We start from the raw sequence: 20693 nt of genomic DNA on the forward strand, positions 1-20693 counted from the left end.
TTTAAGTTATAAGGTATGTTAAATTTGTTTTATAATTATTTTGTTTTATGATTTATTGATTTTAATTAAATTTTTAGGTATATTAAATTTGAAAAGGATATGAGCATCGTGAAAATGAGTAAAAAGAAAGCTGACTTTTATTATTGTTAAGTGATTAAATTATTTCAAAATAAAAAAAATCATAATTTTATATAATATTATGTATAAATATATTAAAATAAAATTTTTAGTGTATTTTTTTTTTTAAGAAGTGAAATAGGGGATTTGGCAACAAGTCCAAGTGTAATCAACTTTCCAAACAGTCGCTAGGCACTTTTCTCCACGCCGTGTCATATCAAAGATTTCGGCCCTTTAAACGGCGCTATAAATAACGACGTTAGGTTCAGTGCTCGATTAATTACGTGCCGACTCACAGGTAAAATAGAAATTCAAAAACAAAACAGGCAGCCTCATCACGCTCCTTCAACAAATGGTTAGTAGACACGTGGAGCTCGCTAGTTGATCGGCAATTTCGCGTGGGTTATTCTTGGTTGAACATTAGACTTGCAGAAAAAAGAATAGTATGTTACCCTCATCACGAGATTCTCAAGAGTTCACGGTCGGTCATACCCCGTTTTTGCGTTGCTTTCTTGTTTTTTAGAATTTATTTTATATTACACTTTATTTTTTAAATTTTAAAAAATTAATATATTAATCTATAAATTTTATATTATATTATATTTTAATTTTTAAATTTTAATAAATAAATTATTTAACCCCTTTAATTTTAATATATTAAACAGTTTAGTCCATATAATTTCATAATAAAATTATATGATTAAAATATGATATAATATAAAATTTAAAAATTAAATAATTAATTTTTACAAATTAAAAAATTAAAATATAATATAATATAAATTTTAAAAATTAAATAATTAATTTTTTTAAATTCAAAAATTAAAATATAATATATGATAAAATTCAGGAAAAAATTTATAGGATGCTTCATCAAATTTTTGTATTTTATTATCTCCAACATTACTTTTACATATAAAAAAAAAAAAAATTGTAACATATTTTTGTGGTTATAGTCATGTAACGTGAAAATGTGGTAAGTCTTAGATTATGATAAATTAAATATATTTTTTATTTTAATAAATAAATAAATAAATATATTTATATATATAAATTTCACACGTATTTTTAAGTCAATAAATCATAATTAATTTTGTTTGTATTGAGTTGACTCACTAAGAAGTAAAGCGCTATTAATGGATATCTAATAATATAAAAATATATAGAAATTCTTGATTTATTGATTTATAAAAATATTTATTAATATTTTTATAAACATTTCTTATTAATAATTGAGAGTTAATCGATAATTTTTATATCTTTTATAGTTGATTTGAGATGTTTGATATATAATGATTAAATTTAGGAAAATATAAAAAAAATATATTATTCGGTTTGACTTTTTTCAATTAAGATCAAGTGATTCATTTCGTGATAAACATGTATTCTGTGATTTCTATCATTAATAAATTGAGTATTTCCCCAAACACCTTCTAATATTGATGATATGATATTAAATATTTAATTTAAAAATTATAATTATATGAGAAATTATTTTATATAATCACTGTATCTATAATAAATAAATTTTAATTTTTTATTATAATGAGATTAATATGAAACCCATTATAATCAATGAATGTAATAAAATTATTTCCTGAAAATCATCTTGTCTATTTTTTTGGGCAAGAGGTAGTAATTTTAATATATATAAAAGATAAAATTCACATGTAAATATATAAGATTTATATATTTATAATTTTAATTTTTGTTTAATAATATTAATTATTTTATTAGTTATTAAATCGTTTAAGACTCATAGCAATTTTATTAACTATTCATGTTAGTTGTTTATATAGTGATTTAAAGTGAAAGTGTCAGATAAAAATATTTACTAAATTAATAATTAAATATATAAATAATATATTATTTTATTAATTCTAATTAAAATATTTTTTTAATCTTTAAAAGTTAAGAGGAATCTCAATTTTTAAATACTACTATAATATTATATCATCAAATAATATATATAAGAGAAATAATATTTCAACTATAATTAAAATATTAAATATTATCTTAAAAATTATTATTAAATAAAACTTAAACTCATGATAAATTATGTATAGATAAATAATTTTCTTGTGAGAGTTAGATTAAAAGAAGGAAATTAATAATTAAAAATCAAATTATAGGATACTTAATTCAACTCAACTCAACTAAACTTTTATTTCAAGAATTTGGGGTTATATAGATTCTTCTTTTCATTCTAAACGATTTCTGAGTTAAGCTTTCAAATATATAATACTTTTAGGTCAGACTACTATTTTAAGTTAGTTTATGATACCCTTCTTTCTTTCTATCTTCTAACTTAATTTATCCTATTTATCTAACTCAATCTTCATATTGCCTACGCTTCACATACAACAAATCATAGTGATATTAATAAAAATTACCCAATCCACATGTCATGTTTGTATAATTTCTCCTTAAATTTGACATTATAATAACTGGTTGAATTGGTCAAAGAAATTTAGCGAATTGTTTAAGTTTTCAAATATTCACATGTTTCGTAATTATAATAAAATAAATAAGATTTGCAAATATCAGCATTAATTTGACTATCAGTCAGATACTAATATTAATCCAATTAATCTTTATTTAAATCCAATAGATGGACGTGGGGCAATGGAGGTATACCGAAGCGAGGTAGGTGGGGCATGCGGGCGGTGCACATGCAAAGCAGCACTAGATTTAAAAAAAAATCAAGTATACATGTGGCAGAAAATTAAAAGGTAGATAGAGGGAACATTTTTCTCGCGAAGGTGACGTAAAAATGTCAAAGTCCAAAAACATTATGTATATAAAGAAAAAGTAAAAGAATGTTTTTCAAAAATCGAAATTTCTCGGTTCCCATTGCGGATGAAATTAGGATAATAAAAAAAATTATTTTTTAAAAAAAATGCATGTAAAAAATAGTTTTAAAATTTTAAATTATTATATAATTTTGTTATTAAAATATATTAAATATAGTTTTAATTTTTTTATTTAAAAAAAATACAACAACATAAGTTGCGTCACTGGTGACCGTTGACAAATTTGGTTTAAAAAAAGAAGGAGCATTTTCCCAATCCACCACGTGATTTGCGTGCCCGCTTTGGTATTGGGATGATGAATGCTTCTTTCCGAAACACCCTTCTTCTTCCACATAATTACATCATTGCCCCAACCACACTTTATGCTCTGTTTAATTAATATTATAATATTTTAAAAATTTTATTATTTAGTGTTTATTTTTATAAAATTAATTGTTTAATTTTTATATTTTAAAAAAATATTATTTAATTTTTTTATTTTACTTTAATAAAAAGATTCTGTTAAATTTTTTTTAATAATATCAATCAAATTATTATTTATTCATTTTATTTTAATTAATTTAATTAATTTGCCATATTTTTTTAAAAAATATTAATATTTAATTTTTTTATTTTATTAAAATTAATTAATTATTGTATTTTAAAAATATAATATTTTAAAAAATATAATAATAAAAATTTTACTGTGTAGATACTAAATATCAATTTATATTTAAAAAAAATTATTCAAGTATTTTAATTTTATTTTTTAAGTATTATTTTATATTTTTTTATTAGACAATAATTTTCTTCAATTATTATCTTGATTAATTAGAGATCTAGAAAATTGATTAACCTTTTTATACATCTATTAAAAGTGAAAAATAGGAAGAGAATGAGAAGAGAAGAACGTGGGTATATAGAGGGGAAGAGACTTGGGGAGAGAGAAATGAGGAAGAGAAAGTTGGTGTAATTTAGGTATAAAAAATAATAAGAGAAATTAAAAAATTAATAGAATTAAATTATATAAATTAACTAATATATTTTTTAAAATATATGGATTAATTAATTAATTTCATTAAAATAAATAGGTTAAACAATAATTTTATTATCATTAATGAAAAATTTAATAAAGAAATTAAATAATTTGATAAAAATAAAATATAAAAATTAAATATTATATTTTTTTAAAATGTATGAATTAAAATTAAAATGGAATATAGGAATTAAAATGGGGCAAACGTGCAGCTTGGAAATTCTTATTTATTACACTAATGCATGCTTCCAAGAAACTTCCTTCTACATTTTTTATTAATAAAAAATAATAATAATAAGAGTATTGAAAGTATTAATTGCAAGGTAATAACGAGGCAAATGCAAAATGTATTTTATTTACATAATAAATGTTCCTACCAACCAACTAACCATGTTTTATGAAATAAATTATTCTTCTTCTTCTTAATATTCAATTGTAGAAAACAAGGAAAGTCATCGTCTTCTTCACATCAACGTCTCAATTTACAATCCACCATATTAGGATAAGTAAGAGGAAAGTAAAACACGAGGGAAGAATAATCTAATATTAGGCTGTCACTTTTTATTGCTTTTTAGCTATCAATGGCCCATGAAGGAAACTTCCAAGCACCTGTCCTTGATGGTTTTTAACCCTAATTTTAAAATGTTTTCATAGTGTTCTCTCGTTGGTCTTATGGTATTTTGAATGAAATATATGGGAAGTCTTTTAAAATATTTAATTTAAAGCAAAGTATCAAAACTTTTTAAAGGTTTTAAAATTAAAAAAAAAAAAATAATCTCTTTAAGAAAATTTTCTTTTAAATGACCTTTTGTACAAGTGTTTCCCTATGAAATTAATTTTATTTAATTTATGGGTGCCAAAAATATGTATAATCTTTTCTCACGTGTAAACTGGATTTCGAATGTGCCAAGAGAATGTATGATCAATATAAAATGAATGTGTGACTGGTCGAGTATTCTGTCAATTTGAGCTATGAGTTTGATCACATTAAATTGATAATTTAATTTAATATTTCAGACTCATTAATTAATTAGGGTCTCAAAATATTAAAATTAAATTATGGTATAAACAATAGATTACATGAATTAACAATCTATAATTATTACTTTTCATCTAATGGTTAAAAATAAATTGGTGTATTGGTATATGGGTGCACCATAGAAGGACTCTTTGAAAACTTGATTTTGGAGGTTCGTGGAAAGTTACCTATGTGTGATTAGTGAAAAATAAGACTAATCTAAATTAACATGTCAAAATGAGAGGCATTGATGATGGTAGATCTACCATTTAGTCTTTATATTATTATTATTAAAAAATAGATTTTTTTAGTTTTGCTTTTGTTATGCACTTAAGTTCTTCTATTTATTTTGGTTATTAGCATTTTTTTTTTGAAAACTTTGGTCATTAGTATTTAAAATAAATTGTTATATAATATCTATATATTACAATTTTATCTCTTAATTTTGTAATTATTTTATAATTCCCTATATATTTTTCTCTCACTCTTTCTCATTTTCATCTCTCTCCTTTGTTTCTCTCTCTTTCTTTATCCCCTCCTCTCTCCCTTATTTCTCTTTATTTCACTATTTATCTCCCTCCCTTATTGTTTTGTTTATCTCTTTAGCTATTTTTGTCTCTCTCCCTTGTTTCTCTCTCTTCCTCCCTTCTCCTTATCTATGTCTCTTTCTATTGGGATAGAGAGAGAAATAAAGGAGAAATGGGGGGGGGGGAGAGAGAGAGAGAGTGAGAGAAATAGATGAAGAGACAAACAATATTATAAAATTTAATTTTTTTATAATATTTTATTATTTATTTTTTATATGTTGATCATAGAATTTTTTTTTTTCTATATTCACCACTAGCAATAATATTGTTTCGAGAGCTTGTTACCTCTGTAATTCATAGAAATGAGTAAACCACTAAATATTAGTGGAGGAACAGATTGCACTGCTAAACCTGATTGATAGAAGATCATTACCCGTCTTGAAAATTTAAAGTCTCAAACCAAAAGCAATTAACAATCCACGTTGTATTTTGAACGCTAAAGAGTCTATTCAAATGCTGCAAAAGAAAAAAAAAAAAACTCCATCAAAAAGAGAAAACAAAACCCCAATAATGGGTGAACATAACCCAAATATTGGAGGAGAAAACCTCAGATTTATTCCTGGTTAACACAAATTTGAGAAAAAGAAACTCAGATATATTCTAAACAAATACAAATCTAAGAATTTATTAGAAAAAACTAACAATAAAACAAAAGAAGAAAAAACATCTAGAGATAGCCATTAGTGATAAACTTACCTTTGATTACGGAGATAGCCACTAGTGATAAACTTATCTTTGATTGCCTAACGAAGAAATCTAAAAAATAAAAGAAAAAAAAATTAACTAAATTTTTATAATAATAAAACACATACTAAATAATAAATTATTTATATTTTCTATCATTTTTCTTTCTATTTTTTTTCTTAAAAATAAATTTAAAAAGAAAAATCTTTACCATAGAGTTAAAAAAAACTCATCTCTCGAAGATGAAGGGGAAAATAGTTAAAATAAATAACAATGCATACTTTCTGAAATAAGATCCAAACATTTGCGTTTCTGAAAATTGAGATGGACGTTCTTTGTTTGATGGTATCATTTAAACGATCAGATGACATGGGGACAACTATAGTGTTCCATCATTAATGTTAATTGACGCTAAGATTTTCTTAATCTCCACAAATTACAGTGGAGGAATTGCTCGTAATTCTTGATTTTTTTTGCCTCCCATTATGACACCAACTTTCATGATTGTCATTTTCTTATCAATTGCCCTCTTAATTTTATGAGTAATTATTATAATTTTCCTTAAGCTATCCAAACTAATCTCTCTCCTCCACCAAATTAATCCCTAAATCCTTACCTACCTACCACAAGTCCAAAATAATTTTCCAACAACATAAAATCTAAGATATTGTAATAACTTATTTACTCTAATTTAGTTAAGTTACTAATGTCGGTAAATATACATATCTTAAGTACATGGTAAGACTCACCTATTAAATATATGGATTCCACATATTTATATTTTAAGTTCATAATAAATCGAGTTTGAATAAGAATTTTTCATATTGTATGTGTAAAATAATTCTTAATAGATCATAACAATTATAAAAATAAAATTCAACTATCATTTTAATAATGGATCTTAAACAAATAAATTTTAATGGATCTTGAAAACGTACCTGATATAGAATTTAATTAAGTCATACCAATAATTAAGAGAGACTATTTGATTTAATAAATTGATTTATTCCTGTTGACATTTTTTGATTCACATATAAAATTTTAGTAATGAAATATTTTTTTCAGATAACCTTAATATTTCTGATTTTATAAAAGATAATATGTGTGACGTTATAAGTAAAGAGAGGACCAGCTTATATATATATATATATTCAAAATTTAATTTAGTGCGTTCATGAAGCGATCTTTATATAATTAGAATTAAAATTTATTTTAATTAAAATAAATATCATTTAATATCGAGTCAAATTAAAAGTTTGATTTTAATCCTTTTAATTTTTTAAAGTCACCGTCAAAATCTTAACAGTATGATATTATTTTAATCTACATGGTCTAACACGCATGCTAAAGAGCCATATCCTTCATTTATTGTCCAATAGGGATTTAATTAGTAGTTAATTAACATATTAATTTTGTCCCAATTAAGACGACAGAGTAGACAGAGAGATTTTTCAATTTATATAATGTCTCCCAAAGAACAAACGCTGATGAATGTGTTCAATAGTCCTAATCACATGCATTTAAGAGTTGACACAAGGTTAAGGTTGAGGTTAGTGACTTGGTGTTGGGTTTACCAAACCTTTAACTTCAAATCCTTTCTCCTAGTTGCCTGCTACCCATTACTTAATCAATAATTTTTAAGCTAATGATGATAATCATTTTGTGCGATTCGATGGGTTAATCAAATCTTTTGTTAAAATTGACCATTTTTAAGGTTTAGTTGATTCCATCATTAGCTTAACAAATTTTTGAATTTTTTTACCTCTTACTTAATCAATAATTTTAAGCTAATTTTGATAATCATTTAGTATGATCTATGGGTTAATCAAGTCTTCTGTTAAAATAGGATTCCACTATGACATTATATGTATAAGATAGGGTTCCATTTCGGAAGAGGGGTTAATTTTGTGGAATTTCATCCATTATCTGACAATAGTAACTAACTTTATGGCCAAAATTTTCCAAGTAACTATCAAGATTCTTGAATTTTTTTTTCTTTTCTCCATTTGCTTAATGAACAAGCTGATTTTCAAGAAATAATGAATATTAATATTAGCTTATGTGATGTCACTAATTTATAGATGGTAGAAAACCTTTGGTCTGATATATTTAGAGATCAATGCGATTCTCATCAATTTACAACATCAATTTATACAAAGGTAAATAAAAAAAAAATTATATTCTTATGTCCCAAATCTTTGTAAAGGATTTTTGAAATTGTATTTCTCATATAGATTAAGAAGTAGGTTGATGTTCTTTTTATCTCCATTTGTTCTCTCATCTTATAAATGAAATCCCTTTATCTTTAACAAAAAAAAGAATACTTTTAGAATAATCCGTCTCCCACTCCACTTCTCATAAACACCCACAACACTTTGTTCACCTATGAACAGTGAAAAGATCAAAAAGATAACCCTCCCTTTTGGTTAGTAGCACACAAGAAAAATCATTGAATATGAGAAGCAACATACCACAACACTTACTCACAATTCTCTATTCTTCAAGTCCTGAATGCCCCATCTTATCATTTCAGATGGAAAGTACAACTACCCAAATATGATGCTCCAACAACCCTTGCATAATTCCATGCGTTATTACAAGGAGGGCACACAAACTTTAAATGTTTTCATTTTCAGGACTACTAAGAAGCATGTCCTTCCAAAAAGACAGACAGCTGCAAAATGAGTACATCTGTTAAATTAGGTTCACAAAATGTCACTGAACCGCAACATGAGACATTAATTTCAAGATTAAGAATTCAAGTAGTTGTGCATTTATGTATATAGAGGATTTGGAAAGTGTAGAAAACATGCTATGCATTTCAGTCTCCTCATCGATGTATAAACAACTGAGAAATTTCTGTATTTACAACTCTTGTCAAGAAATTTAAAAACTCAATAAACTGCTCAAGATGATTTTTCCAGCTTGGCTCATATAGACACAGGATGAAGTCATTGACCTCAAGAAAGCCATGCCCAGGAGATTGAAAACAAAATATTTTGTCAAAAATCATAGTCTATATCTGTCAACTTATGGGAGACAGAGTGCTTAATGAGCCGTTCTTGCTCATCATACTGATCAAGGTTCTCACATGGGGCAGGGAAGATGGTACCTATCACACGACCTTCAACAAAGGCACACTGGAATATATGCTTCTTCTTGTATGTTATTCCCAGTGACGTATCCCTAAAAGTCACATTCCTCACTGGAATTTCTTCACTCCCATGTATCCTCACAGGCACACGAACTCCTAGACCATGGACCCCAGTGAAGCTTATGTCGTCAAGTTTTGGAAATGCCTTGCGATCATAACCTTCATCAGGATGTTCGTTATAATCTGTCTTGATAACAATTCCGACCCGGACATTGTCAAATGTTAGATTCCGGTAGGTTATATGTCGAACATATCCACCTCTTCCAGGGGCCGTCTTGATCCGAACTGCACGCCTTGAGCTCCACACAAGGAGGTTTTCCACAGTGACATTTGATACACCACCTGACATCTCACTGCCGATTGATACTCCAGCACTGTTTCAAAGTTCAACCAGGTAATCTCAGTTACCATTTGAGGAGTAAAGATAGGTAATTACTGCATTCTAGCACAAGTTCATGACAAGTCCTCATGCATCTCTGCAGTTATCAATCAACCAATATTGAGGTTGCTATATTGGATTTTTCTTTAATTAAAGCTCTTTATTTCTTCAGTGATTGGGTTCCATTTTACATTAAGAAGGTTGATTGAGGTTGCTATATTAGCTTTTTCTTTAATCAAAGCTCTTTATTTCTTTAGCGATCAGGTTTCATTTTACATTTACTTATCTTCACTATACCAAAATCCATGGCCAAAAGCCACACAGGTTAAACAAAAGCAGTCTATTTATGATAGCCAAAACAAGCAGCAGTTTCCCCATTTATCAGCTAAGTTTACAGTATGAAATAATATTTCCTTGTTTCATACTTGGGAATAGAATTACCTTCAAAACAATTGACATGCAAATATTAAAGAAATTCAAATTAGTTAAAATAATTTATACAAACAAGCTAAGCTACCTGGATTATAAACAAATATAAATAAGAAAATCCGAGACAAAAAGATAAATATTAAAGAAATTCAATTTGTTAAAATAATTTATACAAACGAGCTAAACTCCTGATTATAAACAAACATAAATAAGAAAATCTGACACACAAAAAGATAACTAGTTCACAATACTTTGGAGAACTAACCAAAGCTACCATTTCTCCTTTGGATACAAGCGAATTGCTCATTTTGAAGTAATTGTTTACATAACAGTATTAGCTTTTTCTGAATTAGTTCATAAACCAATAATTCAGGCCAATTAGATTTATGGTGACTGAAGAACGAGGTCATAATCATAAATATGGTACATCTATAGGCAATCTCTCTTGAACATTTGCTATATACAATTATGGCTTTATGTATTACACGCGTACATCCAAAGGTTCCATAATCCAAGAAAAGCAACCAAAAATATTATATAAAACATTCAGTAATATATTGCTTGGGTATGAATATGCTTAGACGCCATGCAGGCAAACAATTATAAAATAATATTTTCACCGAGTTGGCATAAAATTATGAAGGAGATTTCACCTGACCATAGATTGAACCACAAGGTTACGGATGAGAATATTCATTGAAGGTCGTCCATATGCAATTCCATACTGATCCCACCCACTCTTTATAGCAATCCCATCATCCCCCACACTTATGTAACAGTTTTCGATTATCATATCCTCACATGAATCTGTCATATGCCAAAAATTATATTCAGGACTGAAAGAAGAAATTGCTAGCCAACTTCATGAACATGTTTTATCATAAAAAACCAAGTAGTAGAACAGTTAATATTTAAAAGGCATCCTAAATCACAGTAACAGGCTTCTGGCATGGCAATTTGATGCACAAAGTAAGATATTAGTACTTATTAAGTTACAGTATAGAAGAAAAAAGAAGAAAAAGAAAAAAAATGAAATGAAGACAACAATGATATTAATAGTAGTGCAACTTGTTGAACACATGACAATTATGTCAGCTTAGGAACATTAAAAACAAACAAATAAAAAAAAGGTAGATGAACTCATTATCAAAGATAAAATTTTGAGCTCATGCAAACTCTCAATCTCATAATAAAACATTCCCATCAAGTATACCTGAAATGTATGGCGACTAAAAAACCTTCCATAATTAAGCATTTACAAACATATTGTCTTACCATTGATAGAAAAAGTTTTAACTAGTTTTAAAATACCATTTTAACTTTTTCTCATCTTTGACATGGCAGGATTATTGCTGAATAATTACTCAATTGGTTGTCCATCTCCCAAAATAGTTTATACAAATGACAGAAATTCAGATAAATAAAGAGGCTGAACATCTCTAAAGAAGAAAAGCCATATATTTTTGCCTATGGCCCACCATTAATTTGTTGAGAGAAAAAGCAACTGTAAAAATACATACCAGGATCAATTCCATCAGTATTTGGGGCTTCAAATATGGGGGCCAAAATTGTAACATTCCTGATAGTTACATTCTTGCAGTCATATGGATGGAGTGTCCAAAATGGCGAATCCCTCAATGTTATATTAGTGATCAGAATGTCACTTGACCACATAATTTGTACAAGGGGCCCCCTTGTGTGGTTGAGAAGCTTTTGACGATACTTTTTCCACCATGTTTGACCCTGTCCATTTATGGTTCCATTGTGTCCTGTTAATCAGTAATAACAAAAACTAGCATCAGATCTGGTCAACAAATAATTTCTTTGCAAATAAATGAGGCTGACAAAACTAAATGTTCACCGTAAAAATGCCCAAAACAAAGCTAGATTCAACCATTTTTGGATCCGATTACAACCAGTTCAAACTAGAACTAGTCAAATGGATGTAATTGGTCACAACCTACCAATTATTCCATTTTAACAACAACAGTTATTCCATCAATTTAATTTGCAGCCTTTAAGATTTTACCTGAAATTGTATGAAACCCTAATTGGATGATAGAATTAATATCACTGATGCTCCTTTCATGTATGCATACTTCAGGCAGTAACTGATAGGACACTGAATTTAGGCACAAAATAATAGGAGAATGAATTTCTCCAACATCCAGAAGAAGAGCACAGGCTGCTTTCTCTCCGTGCAAATTTGTTACAGATTAAAGTCACTCAAGAAATTCTACAGAGGCATCATGCTGTAGTAGGAAATGTAACCCATAAACTTAAAAACTAGGATAAATCTGCACAAAATACTTCTGACTGATGCACCAACTTGAAGCACCATAGTCAATGGCATTATCATTCATGATGCACAAAGGTTGCACAAAAGAGCCATCTCAGATTTCCTCTTTTCTTATATACAACCTAAAATAGCCAACCATGCTCACTTAGTTCCAATGCAGATAAATCAATTTAATTTTTCATACGGGAAGTCCTTGTGGTTAAAACACTGTCACAGGTTTTCCAAAGATTAAAACACATTTTTTTGCTTGTTTTGTGTTTTTTTTGGGGACAAAAGTTATTGGGCTTCCCTAATAATTGCAATTTATTTACACAATTTGCAATATTCATGAGACACTCTTTTGATACTTTCAGGCGTATGGGAATTTGTATGTTACTTTCTCTTTGATAATTCTTCCAAAAGTTGTGGAAAATAATTTTACTCAATTCAAGACACCACTGAATAGGGATCCTTATTTATGTCTCTTGGAAAATAGATATCTTCATTAAATATTTTAAATTAAATATCCCCTCCCCCAACTTAGATCAATAAAATTATCGAGTTTGATATCCCAAAACCAAATACATCTATAAAACAACACAAAGTGTATGTCATACCAGTCACTTGACTCGCTTTCCATGTTAAGGACTTTAAAAATAAATACCAGGACATCAAATATAAGTGAATTCAGTGTGGAGATTTTGAATTGACTGACCAGTTATAACAACATCTTTGAGATTTTGACCATGGATTAAACTCCCATAGCGAGGTCCAGGATGCTCTCTCCCATATCCATATGAAGGCAATGGAGGCATTAGTGGCCAATACTTCTCATCCTGTTTAATATTACACAATAGAACATTAAAAAAAAAACAGTACGTTGATTCTCAAGAATCAAAAGAAAAAAAAAAAGCATCAAAACAAGTTATGTAAATGATAAAACAATAATTTAAAGTTTCTAGGCCAACAACATCATATTACTTGTTCATATGTCAACAATTTCAATTTCATTCTACATATCTATGGTTAAAACATCTTCTCAGGTATGATGATGGATTTAATAATTGTGATTCTGAGGAACTAAATGTTGCACATTTGTGTGTGTCCCTAAACCACACAGAATAACAGGTTGTTTGGCACACATATGTTATAAGAATTTGTTTGACCATAATATAAGTTCCTATCCACCACGGTCCAGAAGAACTAGGCAGCGCATCCACCACTTAGATCCTTCTTATTATAGTACTTGGTTTTGATTAAATGTATAGTCTGCTGTCTGCACAATATAAGCTCTCTATTTCAGGAGATCAGGTATGTGCCAAAAGCAGAGAAAAATATTTGAACAGTAGTTACAAGGGTTATCAATTTCATATATCATAATCAAACATTTATTTCAAACAATCTCTCTTTAAGCAACTACAAAAAGGAACTCCATCTAAGTACCAATCAAGCAGTTCGAAACATGCCCCACAACTGTAGTATTGCCAAAATTACAAGGACTTGCAGAAACTAAGAATCTCATGCCACCCAAAAGGCACATCAGCAAAAATCAATATCAGGAAGCATCCAAGTGAACTAAGACAAATTTCAACCAATGCATTGGAGACCATCCTCCACATGGCACAAATACTTGGGAAGCATGTTTTCTAAATCAAACTAATCCAGCAGTCTTGACATGCCACTTACACAGCATTTATACTAGGAAACCTGCGACTAATAGGCAACATTCATGGATGGGAAGAAAGATGGTAATATACTTTGCTGTCTTTACAAGTGCCAAAATGTATACATCAGCCCTTTCAAAATCCTCGAGTAACTTCAGAAATTTTACCCAAGTCTGAAGCTCTTTGAGCCTGCTTAGCATTGCATTCGATTGCATTTAATGCCCCCTTCTCATTTCAAAAGTAGTTCTTATGTTCTCAACAATATCACGCGTTTCCTTCATCCTGTCCTTAAGTACCGTAATCAGTGATCCCCTTCGGAATCATAATCCAAGAAGTATCAACTTAAATACCATATCCACAGATGCATCTAGATAGAAAAGCTTGAATAATGCTTTCCTGACCACCATTAGTCTGGCATTTTTCAAACAAGTAACAACCCTCCAGAAATGGAAGAGAGAGGAATTAAAGACGATATTAGCATAAATTTATACAAAGATCCCAATAGAAAGGAAACTAATAATTAGAATAACTAAATAATTAATAAGAAACCCACTACAATGAGTGACGACATAAACAAACCAGTCCAAAGTCCAAAATTCAAAAGCACGAGACACAGAACACTAACCTCAATTCCAAGTATAACAGCATCTTCAGCAAGAAACAGAGTCATATGACTAGTGAGATTAAAGGGGGCCGTAAGCCATCTCCCAGGAGGCACGTTCAGCTGGCCTCCCCCTCTCTTCCCCAGCTTGGAAATCGCCAAAACCGCCCTCTCAAACGCCTCAGTATTCAACGTGATCCCATCTCCCACTCCGCCAAAATCCGTCAAATTAAATGCCACAGGTCTCAGCCTGGGTATAGGCCTCATCGGCACCTGCCAAAACACAGCGAACCTCCCTCCCACTACGTTCCACTGCCACACGAACACCGAGGCAAGTGCTGCGATCCATAGGACTGTGAAAAGGGTTTTGTGCGAAGACAAAAATGCTGGCATCCACCGCCTGAATTCCAGCTTCTGGTACTGGAACCGCCCTAGTGGCGCCGTCTCTACCATCATTAATCAGAGACTGAAGTCGACAACTTTTTGCCTTCTTTGAGTGATTAGCTAGTAGTTTGATTCAGCGAGAGAAGAGATGGGAAATGGAAATTTGAGATGTTGGACATGGAAATGGATCTAAAGAGCGAGACTTTTGTTTTGTTTAGTTTTTGAGAGAAAAGGAATTGGGTGAGAATGTGACGTTAATAATCAAACAGATGGACACTTACTGTTGATGAATAAGTACATTTGAAGGTAAGCTTTGTGCCTCCAATGTGCGTGTGCGCATATATATATATATATATATATATATATATATATATATTCACCCATAGTGGAGAAAATAGAATTTGGAAGCTCAACTTCAATCAATGTGAGAGAAAACGGGAGTTCCCTGAATAATCTTAGATCGGTGGAAAAAATCGAATTCGGGACATTGTATTATAGTGGAAAGTAAGATGAATTGAATTACTTTGTTTGATATATTGTTTATATTTTTTATGAATACATTTGTTAGAATATTTCAATGAGACATGGTTGATCCTGTAACTTTCCATTCCGGATAATGATGACCTAACAAATAAGACGGCAGTTCAAAAGAAGATTTAAGAAACGTGTAGCAGTTATAGTGGAGCAAGTCCATGAAACTCACATAGGTAATAATGATACAAGGGAAAATATATTACCTAGAATTGGTTAATTATTTCAATTCCTTTTAAAAATATTCATGGCAAGCTCAACCTAAACATCAAAGCTCATCACTTTTTTTATTGGTTCTATTAGGTACAAAGAGGATGTCATTTATTTGGTATAATACATTTTAGCAAAGTAATTCCCTGAATAAATTAAGGTGAAAGAACTTTCCTTTCAACTGATTGCACCGTCAACACAAGTAGGGACAGGTCCCAGTTGCTGCATTGCCAAGAAAACTATAAAAATGCCCCCAGGTTGGTGAAACTGGTAGTGGGTTACAATCAGTTTCATTTGGTCACCGAATATTTAAAATGCAGCAGATGAACCATACCTACCATGAACAAATTAATCATATAGTACTTGGCTGCGAGGTTGATGGCTGCAACCGAAACATATACACAAAATGATCAGATTAAGTGCCTGTTTAGTTTAACTGTTAAACACAATTGATAGCTGTTAGCTGATAATTATTACTGGTGGCCGATAACTGATAGCTGTTACTATTAACTGATAGCTGTTTTATATTAAATGTTTAGTAAAATTATGTTAAATGTTTAGTAAAATTATATTTAGTTGTTGCTGTTGATATGTGAAATGACTAATAAAAGTGTATATCATATAATTTATTTTATTATTTAAATAAATATAAAATTATAAATTTATTACATTGTATTATTTATTTTATTATTAAATTAAATATATAATTATTAAATTAATATATTGTATTATTTAAATAAATATATAATTATTAATTTATTATATTATATCATTTATTTTATTATTGAAATAAGAAAATAATTATTTTTTAAGATAATTAAATAATTTAAAAAATATAGATAAAATAATAAAATAATTCTATTATTAATAAAAAAATTTATAATTAATTTTAAGTTTTTAGATATAAATAAATATTTTATATTTTATGTTATTAATAAAAAATATTTTAACAAAGTTAAAATATGTTAATTAAAATATTAAAATTGTAAATAAAAAAAATAAAAATATTAATAATATTAATTTTCAAGTTAAATAAAAAAAATAATATGACCAAAATAAAAAATAAAATCAAATCAGTTATTAATTGATGAAAAACAGTTTTAAAAATAGAGCTATACAAACTGTAGTTAATAGGTATTATACCAGTTACCATCAGTTATCAACTCTATTTTTTTAAACTTATTAAATACTATAATTTATCTATTTAAATATTTATCACCTATCAATTATACCTAACAAATAAATTAAACACTCCCTACGTCATTCTGCCAAATCGTCGGAGCCACTTGTATCAGGTTGAATATCAGTGAGTGGGCTTAGCTCTTCCATTGTAGATCCAATCTCACACCATGGGCCCAAATGGTTATGTGGGAGACAGATGAAAGAGCACGTTCTCATTCCATATCCTTTGCATGTGTCAAACAACAATTGGTTCTTTTCTTTTGCGCTAGTCAGTAGTGCAATCTACTCTGCGCAATTCTTGAGTGGATAAGCCCAGAAGAAAGCCCATAAAATAACAGATAAACAAGATAGCCACCAAACTGCCAGAGCACTTTTGGATTGGTCATTCATGGCTCTGAGCATTGCATCTTCTTCATTGACAAGCGTTCCTACCAGAATCAGGTCCTGATTGTCTCTACTCCAATTTCTTTTTGGTTCTTGCATGTTTGACCCATTAATTTTATTGGATCAAAATTCTTGATATGCCATCCGATACTTTCTATTGAAGCAAACAGGGATGTACCTCAAAAATCTTTGCTGGGGAAAATTGCAACATGCCAACCAAGGAAAGCTGAAGTAAAAGTGAATGCAACTAAAGGGGTATCGAGTGTGTGTGAACCTCTCCCTCCGGATAGACCTTTGTGGTTCCCTGGTAGTTCACCTCCCGAATGGCTAGATGGAAGGTAGTAGTTCTTTTACTGTATAGTTGGATTTGCCATTAATAAATAGGTCTCGTAATTTGAAATGAATTTTACTTTGTAATCATGAAAAAGTATTTTGTCTTCAATTTCTCTGGGCATATAAAAGCTGGACACTTTCTGCAGTAATGCTTTTATTTGTTGGAAAATAAGGTGGTTAAGGATAGAATGGTTTATAAGCTGTTGAATGTACGTTATTAGTTAGTTTATTTGACTTAGTGATTATGTTTGATTAGCATGGCTTTTGAAAAATGTAATGACCATGAAAGCTCATGTATTGCATTTTTCTCATCCTAATTTAATTAATTGTAGTAGTTATAGAAGCATGAATGCTCTTGAAGGACGCATGAATGTGTTAGGAAGCAGTATTCTCAATTCCAGAGAAGAAAGGAAATTAAAGAGAGATAGAAGAAGAAAGGGAAAGGGAAATAGCAGAAGAAAGAAGACAGAGAGAATTAGAACTTAGAGAAAAGAGAATAGAGAGAAATAGAGAGAAGAATTGATTGTAATATTGATATTTCAATTATTTACACAACATATCCTTTATTAACTAACTGTTCCCATCAAATATAACAGCTACTTCAACAACTATAACAACTCCTATAATAGCTATCAGCTCATCTCAACTACATCTTCTTATTCTACTCTCTTCACCATACAATTACGGCCCCTTATTCTCCTTCTTAGTGTTCATAACAAAATGCTAGTGCACAACATGGCCTATTGGGAATAATATCGGAATGTGATTAGTAGCAGTAAATCAGATTGGCTTTTTTAGCTTGATGGAAATATGACTTCTTTCCTTGTGTTAATTTTAGTCTTCCAGGAGATTTTGGCTTCGATCCACTTGGATTAGGTACGCCTATCTTCTGGATTATTTAACATAATACTTGCTAATCTATATATGTATTGAAGCAAGTTAGACTGAACCTCTGGCGGGTTATAGATTGAAAACTAATATATACATGTCTCATATGTTTCAGGATCTGATCTGGAATTGCTGAAATGGTTTGCCCAGGCTGAGCTAATGCACAGTAGGTGGGCAATGCTTGCCGTGACCGGAATCCTCGTTCCAGAATGGCTTGAAAGTTTAGGCTTCATTGAGAACTACAATTGGTTTGATGCTGGTGCACGGGAATACTTTGCGGATCCAACAACCTTGTTTTTAGTGCAGTTAGTCTTGATGGGTTGGGCTGAGGGAAGAAGATGGGCAGATATGATTAAGCCTGGGTGTGTTGACATAGAGCCTACATTGCCAAACAAATCAAAACCAAAGCCAGACGTTGGTTACCCAGGTGGGTTATGGTTTGATCCCCTTGCTTGGGGTAGAGGGTCCCCAGAGCCTGTAATGGTTTTGAGAACTAAGGAGATTAAGAATGGGCGTTTAGCTATGCTAGCATTTGTTGGCTTCTGCTTCCAGGCCATTTATACTGGGGAAGGTCCCATTGAAAATTTGATGGCTCACATTGCAGATCCTGGTCACTGCAATATATTTTCCGTAATTCTCTACTACATTGTATTGAATTATCAATTGTTTCATTAAATGTTGCAGAGTTGTTGGAAATAATATATTTACATATTTTCATGGTTGTAGGCTTTCACAACTCGGTGATGGTGAGGGCGTAATCAGATACAGCCAGCAAACCAGAGCCTACGTAAATTGCCTGATTTCTTGGATTCTGAAAGGATGGATAATCTGTAAACGCCAGGGAAGCCAAGGAAACCTAGTTCAATGTTTTTGCTTTTAACTTATTTTGCCTTTTGTGGTGTTCCATTTTGGTAAGTATATATAGAGATCATCAAATGATAGGCCAGGTCCAGTTAACGATCAGCAATATATGACACAAAGTGGATCTCTAGTCATTGTAAGAGTAGTGAAATTTGCAGCGAGACTAATGAATGTTATGATCATGTAAACATATCTTCTTTTTAGTCTAGTCTCTCATCCTTTCCATTAAATTCATGTAACGGGAAAATATAAATCTTTGTGAAATTTCCCATATGATAAAATGTTGTTTAGTCAGTTTGATTTCTTACAAAGTTCCAATAATGTCATCATACCTTGTAAGCCTCCAAGTGCTGCCACGGCTATATATTGTGAACACCATCTAGAAGTGCTACTTGAGTACATGTATGCATTCTCGCACATGCATACACACTCATATAGAGAAAAAGACAGTGAATCCTATAGAATTTTAATTTTGCCTCGTTGGGAAAAAAGAAGAAACAATCTCAACCTTTTTCTAAACTCAAAGAAAATGCTTGATGAATGGAGGAAGAGTATTTTAGTACCTATTTTTAAAAATAAGGGAGACATATAGAGTTGCTCAAACTATAGGGGAATTAAACTCATGAGCCATACTATGAAGTTGTGGGAGAGAGTTGTGGAGCATCGACTACGTCATGATACTTCTATCTCTTTCAATCAATTTGGTTTCATGCCCGGTCGTTCTACTATGGAAGCGATCTTTCTCATTAGAAGCTTGATGGAGAAATATAGAGATGTGAAGAAAGATCTACACATGGTTTTTATTGATTTGGAGAAGGCTTACGATAGTGTTCCAAGAGAGGTCTTATGGAATGTGTTATAACAAAAGAGGGTATCTATTAGGTACATACAAGTATTGAAAGATATGTATGAAGGAGCAACTACTATTGTGCGCACAGTGGGAGGGGACACAAGAGATTTTCCGATCTCAATTGGATTACACCAAGGATCAGCCATAAGCCCTTACCTTTTTACATTAGTTTTAGATGAACTGACGAAACATATACAAGAGAGTATTCCTTGGTGCATAATGTTTGCGAATGATATTGTTCTGATAGATGAGACACGAGAAGGAGTCAATAGAAAGCTAGAACTTTGGAGAAGTACTTTAGAGTCAAAGGGTTTTAAGTTAAGTAGAACGA

General features: G+C 30.1%; 2 protein-coding genes across 2 annotated transcripts; one reads left to right on the top strand and one right to left on the bottom strand.

The window, feature by feature from the left end:
• Positions 1-8976: 8976 nt before the first annotated feature.
• LOC110638278 (probable polygalacturonase) lies at positions 8977-15583 on the bottom strand. The gene is made up of 5 exons (XM_021788783.2): positions 14764-15583; positions 13190-13310; positions 11717-11965; positions 10850-11003; positions 8977-9762 (listed from the first exon to the last, which is right to left on the bottom strand). Exons 1-5 carry the CDS (start codon positions 15193-15195, stop codon positions 9237-9239), a joined length of 1482 nt encoding a protein of 493 aa, XP_021644475.2. The 5' UTR covers positions 15196-15583; the 3' UTR covers positions 8977-9236.
• Positions 15584-17374: 1791 nt separating this feature from the next.
• LOC131179364 (photosystem I chlorophyll a/b-binding protein 6, chloroplastic-like) lies at positions 17375-19806 on the top strand. The gene is made up of 5 exons (XM_058146181.1): positions 17375-17487; positions 17601-17768; positions 18602-18639; positions 18767-19281; positions 19378-19806. The coding sequence occupies exons 1-5, from the start codon at positions 17435-17437 to the stop codon at positions 19393-19395; spliced, it is 792 nt and encodes a 263-aa protein (XP_058002164.1). The 5' UTR covers positions 17375-17434; the 3' UTR covers positions 19396-19806.
• Positions 19807-20693: the final 887 nt, after the last annotated feature.

The sequence above is a fragment of the Hevea brasiliensis genome, chromosome 4 (genome assembly GCF_030052815.1).
Source record: "Hevea brasiliensis isolate MT/VB/25A 57/8 chromosome 4, ASM3005281v1, whole genome shotgun sequence".
In the NCBI taxonomy this organism is placed as follows: Eukaryota; Viridiplantae; Streptophyta; class Magnoliopsida; order Malpighiales; family Euphorbiaceae; genus Hevea; species Hevea brasiliensis.